The 6720-nt window shown below is 49.6% G+C and overlaps 1 protein-coding gene across 1 annotated transcript; it reads left to right on the top strand.

Annotated features, from left to right (window-relative positions):
• Positions 1–128: 128 nt before the first annotated feature.
• ZPBP2 (zona pellucida binding protein 2) lies at positions 129–5785 on the top strand (the record flags this gene model as incomplete). Its single annotated transcript, XM_010158534.1, has 7 exons — positions 129–266; positions 769–894; positions 1455–1616; positions 2472–2690; positions 3831–3916; positions 5039–5216; positions 5688–5785. Coding segments are annotated over 7 exons (1007 nt in total), but the record flags the coding sequence as incomplete, so codon positions are not given.
• Positions 5786–6720: the final 935 nt, after the last annotated feature.

The following is a 6720-nucleotide window of genomic DNA, read 5'->3' on the forward strand; positions in this document are numbered from 1 at the left end:
ACCGAGAGCAATATTCTGTTGATTTGATAGAGAAGAACTGCATTTATGGTGATACCAAGCATGAAGGTAAAGTTGCTTATTTATCATTTAGGTCTCACTTGACTTTTAAAACGGATTTTTAAGTACAGCTGAGACGCCACTGTGCGTGGAAGCGACACAACCAAGCTCAGCCACGCACGGTGCCAAACACGAGGCTGATGGCAGAGAGCAATATTCTGTTGATTTGATAGAGAAGAACTGCATTTATGGTGATACCAAGCATGAAGGTAAAGTTGCTTATTTATCATTTAGGTCTCACTTGACTTTTAAAACGGATTTTTAAGTACAGCTGAGACGCCACTGTGCGTGGAAGCGACACAACCAAGCGCGGTGCCAAACACTCCCAAACACGAGGCTGATGGCACACACTGACAAGGGAAGGGGGTGTTTGGAAATACGTTTGTTCCATGGTGCAATGATAAGGACTCCTAAAAATTTACAGGCTAAACGAGGGTTGTCCACTCAGCAACAGGGTCCAAATGTGGCGTTTTCCGCGACCCCGCCACCTGATGTGAGCGGGAGCAGAGCGTCCCCGAGGCAGAGTCAGCACCCGCCCCACTCGGGACAGTTCCGTGACATTAACGGGAGCCAATGGCCATGGGCAATTCCGATTTTCCAGCCCAAACATAAGAAACTTACTACATTCAACATATTTCCGAAATGAGTATTGTGGCCCTTCCATTCAGAAGCAGCATTTCGTGTCATTTACCTTATTCTCTTGCATTGCAGTTAACGTGTACGTTAAGATGTTTACAAACAGCCCATTTCTGGTATGTATGGATTTGGCTCGTTCTCGAGAAGAACTAATAGATCCCAAGTATTTGTGGATTGGTCCAGACGGAAAAAACTTAACAGGTTGGTCACTTTGTTCAGACTACAAAGGGTTTCCACGCTGCCCCCTTACCCGTTTTTTCCCCAGGCACCACTAACTTAGGCTTCCTACAGTACTTTCTCACAAACTTCGAGCCAGCCTCTGCCTTGGAGAGTGGGGAGGCAACCAGAAAAATCTGCTGAGACAGAGTTTCTGGTTTCTATTTACAAGGGGAAAAAAAAGTCAACCACAAATGGCTAAGTCGCTTACTGTACATGAAAACACGTGTTTTCCTTGTTTCTATCATTGCCAGCTTGCAACAGGACAGAGGATCCAAGTAGTCACTTGGCCCTTTGCCAGATTTTCCCCACCAGCTCTGACATCAGACTGTGTCTCTCTTTTCCCTCTAAAAATTTTCAAATGCTTGAGACAGAATGAAACTTCCCATAAGTCCTAAAGGCCATAAGGTCTAGATTGTTTCAGACTAACGACACTGATTCGTGTTACATGTGAGAACAAGACCTCATCTTCAAAAGTCCTAAGTGAGCAGAGCATCAGAAACCAAACGTTTCCAGTAATCAAGTGTCTCCTGTTCCCGTTCTAGGGCGGACGCACGTGAATCTTTCCGAAACAGGAAAGCTGATGGTGGTGGGCTTTACGGAGTCCATGTCTGGAGCCTACACCTGCATTCTCTCTCACAAAATCATAGAGATTACGACACAAGAAGAACGAGAAGTGCTGGAGGCGTATAAATTCGTGGTATACGGTGAGCTCGCTGATTTACTGGTAAGCCAAGGCACAGCGCCTCTGTGGTTTGGAGGGTTTGTGAAGCAAGTGCTTATTGCAAGGCTTGGTAAAAAAACAGTTAACTTATTCTCTATTCCAGGATAAACTGTTATGTTTATGCACACACACCTTTTCCCAGCTTGGGAAAAGCTTAAGTAACTGCCGCCAAGAACGTACGGCAACTCAAGGAATACGTACACGCAAAGAAACTAATCTCTACCCCTAATAAGAACAAAGTGAACGGCAATAATCCAAGGCTATCCAAGATCTGCAAGGGAAGCTCGTCTCCGAGCGTGGCCTCCCACGAGAGGGGTCACCAAACCGAACATACGCCGATGCAGAACGAGCCCTCTGCCCCAACGGCTTGAGCAGCCCCTCCAGCCTTCCCCACCACCGTCACCTCCCCCCCTGGCAAAATAACACTTCCAAAAACCCTTGAGAAACACCACCTTTTAAAGTGATGGTTAAAAACGCGCGCTAACTGCGTGGAATGGTTTTGCATAACCCCAGCCCGTTTCTCACACCACCCCGTGGACACGCTGGATCCGCGTTAGTTCACTATTCACCCCCTTTTTTGTTTTAGGGTTGGGGAGCAGAGCCTCGCAACGCGAATTCCCGTGCGCTTCACACGACAACGTCTCTCGCTGCTGGAGTCAGCTCCGGCAAGGCCAAACGGGTTCTGTTACGGTTAACGAGTAGCTTTGTTTATTTGTTTACTCGTGAATACGAACCCAACTTTTGGATACAAAGGGCACCGATACGGACAGTAAGGTCCCACGCGAGATCCAAGCGGCGATTACGCCACCGCACTCACACGGGGCCCGTTTTCCTCCAGCGTACAGGGAAGCTGACCACGCGTATCAGATGTCCGTCCGCTTTACTACGAGGGAGTGCGAGCGAGCAGCCAACGGCCAGTTCTTTGGGGAGCTACAGAGAATCCTAACCGACATCATCTCTGATCTGATGTGTCACCTCACGCACTCATCCTACAAATGCCGCGCCGTCAAGACACCGAAGCAAAGCCTCCTGCACGAACTCTTTGTTAGCTTTCAAGGTAACCGATTCCTGTGTTTGTTTGGGAGAGATCATTTGTTTTTAGACAGCCGAGAGCACTACACACAACATCTGACGTACACTAAAGGAGCCTATACCTTCAGCAGAAAAAATTTCCGAGTCCTGTATTTTTCCTTATTAGCCCACAGATGGAGCCAAAATGCAGTTTATATGGTGACTTTGTAGCATCGTGCTGGCAGCCGTAGAGAGAAACACGAGTTTCCAATGAAGAAAAAATTCAGGTGCTACTTTTCCATGATTCAGGCCACGCAGTTTGGAAGGATTGTTGAGGAGATAGATATAAAAATTATGGCATCGTAACAGCTATAACAAGGAAAATGGTCATATTTAGTTTTCACTGTTTGAGTTTTAATAAGCCTGTGACCTCTGGAGTTTTGCTTGATTCTGGGAACTGCACAGAGGTTAAAACCAAGAGCCTCACGGTCCCCTTAGGGTAATACTGATGTGGATGTATTGCCTTGCAAAACAGGTTAAATCAACCCAAGGGCTGCCCTAATTTAGGGCTGTTTTATCACCGAGGAAAGGGAATTGTTCATTCATGCTTCACCCACATTCTCTCCAGTACCTGTTCATCCTGTGCCAAGAGGGACCATCCCCCAGGGTACGGAACGGTTCCGCAGCCATAAAGTCAAACGTTCAGGAGGACCAAAGTGTTTTAGTTTGACGTGAAACTTTAGTCCTTTCTGTCCCCGAGGGTACTGTGGGAGAATTTAGTTCCATTCTTGTCAGCTTTGCATATTTATCCCTTGTCATTTATAGGTTGACCGCTGACTCTTACTGGAAAAAAGTGACTTTAGTAGCTACAGAAACCACCAGGACCAAATCCTTTTTTCCCCTTCCATCGGTCACTCAATTGTCAACATTCACATGCAGCCAAAACACAGTTTCAAAACATGATTTTGACTGCAGACAGCGACAGATTTTAAGAAAAAAAAAAAAATCACCATTCTTGACAAATTAGAGGCCAAATTAAAGACTACAATTGGAGGAAGTGAGCACCTTAAGATGCTAAAAGCTATAACGCATTTTGTCATTTTTTCCCCTGAAACAAACCAAAACACACCTGCTTGAGGTATTGGAGGCCACTAATATTCTTCAACCTCTTTCCCCTCACCCACAGTCAGTCCTTTCGCACCGGGATGGGAAGAAGTTTGCCGCCGGGCTCCTTACGACTGCGAAGAGGCGACAAACGGGAGAGTTGAAGAGGTTTGTGTCAGCCGCCCCGCGCCCCCTGCACTGAACACCACTCTCTGCCCGCGCGGCTGGTGGTAATCCAGCTCTGCCCAGACGTCACGGCGTTGGCCTCATCGTCAGCGATGAGTCGTGGATGTCAAACGACCCAGCTCGGGAGAGAGAGCGGGTTTTAGAAGTCAGATCAGGCTTACAGAGGGGATGCAAGCAGTTAAAAAAAGATCAGGCTCATAATTCTTTAGTCTTAGAAGTAAACATAAAGGAAATAAACACTAGCATTTATATTAGTTTCTATATTAGAGAACTGGAGGTTCTCTAAAGATTTATGAGTTGGTAAATGGAATCCAAATTACAACAAATCTCCCGCCGCTGATTTTTGAAATCTGCTCTCTCTGGCCTCTTACCATGAAAGCATGCTCTCAGCTGGCTCGCCGGGTTGAGGGAGGGGATTCTGCCCTTCTGCTCTGCTCTTGCGAGACCCCACCTGGAGTGCTGCATCCAGCTGTGGGACCCCCAACATCAGAAGGACACGGAGCTGTTGGAGCGAGTCCAGAGGAGGCCATGGAAATGCTCTGAGGGCTGAAGCCCCTCTGCCATGGGGACAGGCTGGGAGAGTTGGGGGGTTCAGCCTGGAGAAGGGAAGCTCCAGGGAGAACTTAGAGCCCCTTCCAGTGCCTGGGGGGGCTACAAGCAAGCTGGGGGGGACTTTTTACAAGGGCCTGTAGTGACAGGATAAGGGGTAACAGGTTTAAATGTAAAGTGGGGAGGTTTAGATTGCGGGAAGGATTCCTTCCTGATACCCAGAGGGTGGGGAGCACTGGGACAGGTTGCCCAGAGAAGCTGTGGATGCCCCATCCCTGGGAGTGTCCAAGGCCAGGCTGGATGAGGCTTGGAGCAACCTGGTCTAGTGCAAGGTGTCCCTGCTGGCAGGGGGTGGGACTGGGTGGGCTTTAAGGTCCCTTCCCACCCAAACCATTCCATGATTCCAGGCAACCAAAGCCAAAGGGCAACCCCAGTTAAGGTGAGGGGGCAGCCTGCGTGGCAACCAGCGCTATAAAGTATTTACTGACCTTTTTAAAAAGGCCAAGAAAACCACAACTGACTATTTTTCATTCTTCCAACATTTCTGAATTTTAGGCAAGAGATCGGATTGGGGAGTTTTTCCAGAGACAGACATATGTTTTGAAGCACATGTTGCAAACCGTTCCCGCCATACACTACGTGGCCAGCAGTTTCTCGGCTATCTACGTTGACAGCTGTCAACCAGGATTCGGGAAGAACGACCTCACCCACAAGAGCTGTGCCAATTGCTGCGGTAAATGCGAGAGACATCGGTTTAAATGCAGTTGATCGGCTCCAGTGACGGGTTTCTGTGGGGAGCATTTGGTAAATGTGTGTCAAAAACAGCATTTCCACTCGCCTTTCCAAAAGACATGCCCATCACCAATTAATGACCTGGTAGGAAGAGAAAACGAGCTGGGAGCGTTCGTTAGGGCACTGGCGGGTGTCACACCATTTCCAAATGCTGGAAGCAGCGAAGTGGTTTTCTTGCAGGTCACGGCCGCGTGACCGTGCAGGATACAGAGCAAATGAGAACCAACTCCCTTAAGGAGCGCTGCTAGAAACCCGCCGGGGGTTTTAAGAGGCGTTTTGCCAGCAGCGCCTGCTGCCGGTGCTGGAGCGGGGGCAGGCTCCGAGCTCGCCAAGCCATCGCTTCCCAGGTCGGGAAAGCGGGCAGCGGGGTGCCACGGCCCCAGCCAAAACGCCGACTCTGTTCTCCTCGCAGTGGTGTGCAATCCCGGAACTTACAGCCCTACCAACCAAGGGACCTGCTGGATTTGTAGGAGGCCTCGGGTTTGGGAGTACGGAGCGCGATCTTGCTAACCCACTGCCGGCAGGAGTTGGAAAAGCAAGGAGCAGCTGGGAGCACATCGCTGGACTCGTGATGTTCTTCACGTTGTCAGCTGCCAACTCCGGAGCCCCATGTTCCTTCCTGGACAATTGCAAAACATCATCATCCCTGCACTCCTAGATTTTCTCTGTTCAGGGACCACTTAGACTGTAAAAATGGAGCATAAAGTTAAGTATTTGCACAAGGTCAAGTCATTCAATTAAAGAGAAAGAAGTTTGTCACGTGGCTGTTTGTGCCAAGAGCCTGTTCCTTGGTGGTGACACCAGACATGGTGCAGCTTTGGGCTGCAGTTTGCTTGGATATCGTAAAGGAGCCAGAAACAATTCCAGGGAAGATGGCAGAGAGCTGTAGTGGCACGACGTGCCGTGACGCTGGAACCTCTATGAGCAATCTCCAGCAGATATTAATAGAGGTATTTAATCTTGGTGATTTAAGGGTCCTTCCCTTTGCTCTTCCGTGTTTCCCTCCATGTTGGAGGCTGTGCTGCTCTGCACAGGGGTGGCCAGAGCAACGCACTAATCGGACACTGCCCGGGCTTTGTGTCGCTGTGGACAGACACCAGAGCAGAAGGTGAGATCGGGTCCGAGACAAGAGAGGGTTTAAGGACACGTTCTGCGGCCCAGCAGTCAGCAGAACTAGGGACCCAGCTTTCACGGCTCTCTATGCCCGCTGCTCCCTACAAAGCAGTGGGTCCGCCCCGGGGAGGGAAGCGGAGAGGCTGCGGAGCTTCCTCCGCCTGCACCTTTGCTTTCAGCCACGCGAGACGCGAGGGCCGAGCGCCGCCGGCCCTGGCGAGCAGATGATCCTCTCACACCAGCTGTAAATCCCCCCCCAGTTCACCAGAGGAGTAACAGCTCCAGCTACAAATTGCCAGAGAATGGAGGTAACGGGAGAAGTTCTCTTCCCA

The sequence above is a fragment of the Eurypyga helias genome, unplaced genomic scaffold (genome assembly GCF_000690775.1).
Source record: "Eurypyga helias isolate BGI_N326 unplaced genomic scaffold, ASM69077v1 scaffold31699, whole genome shotgun sequence".
NCBI lineage: Eukaryota > Metazoa > Chordata > Aves > Eurypygiformes > Eurypygidae > Eurypyga > Eurypyga helias.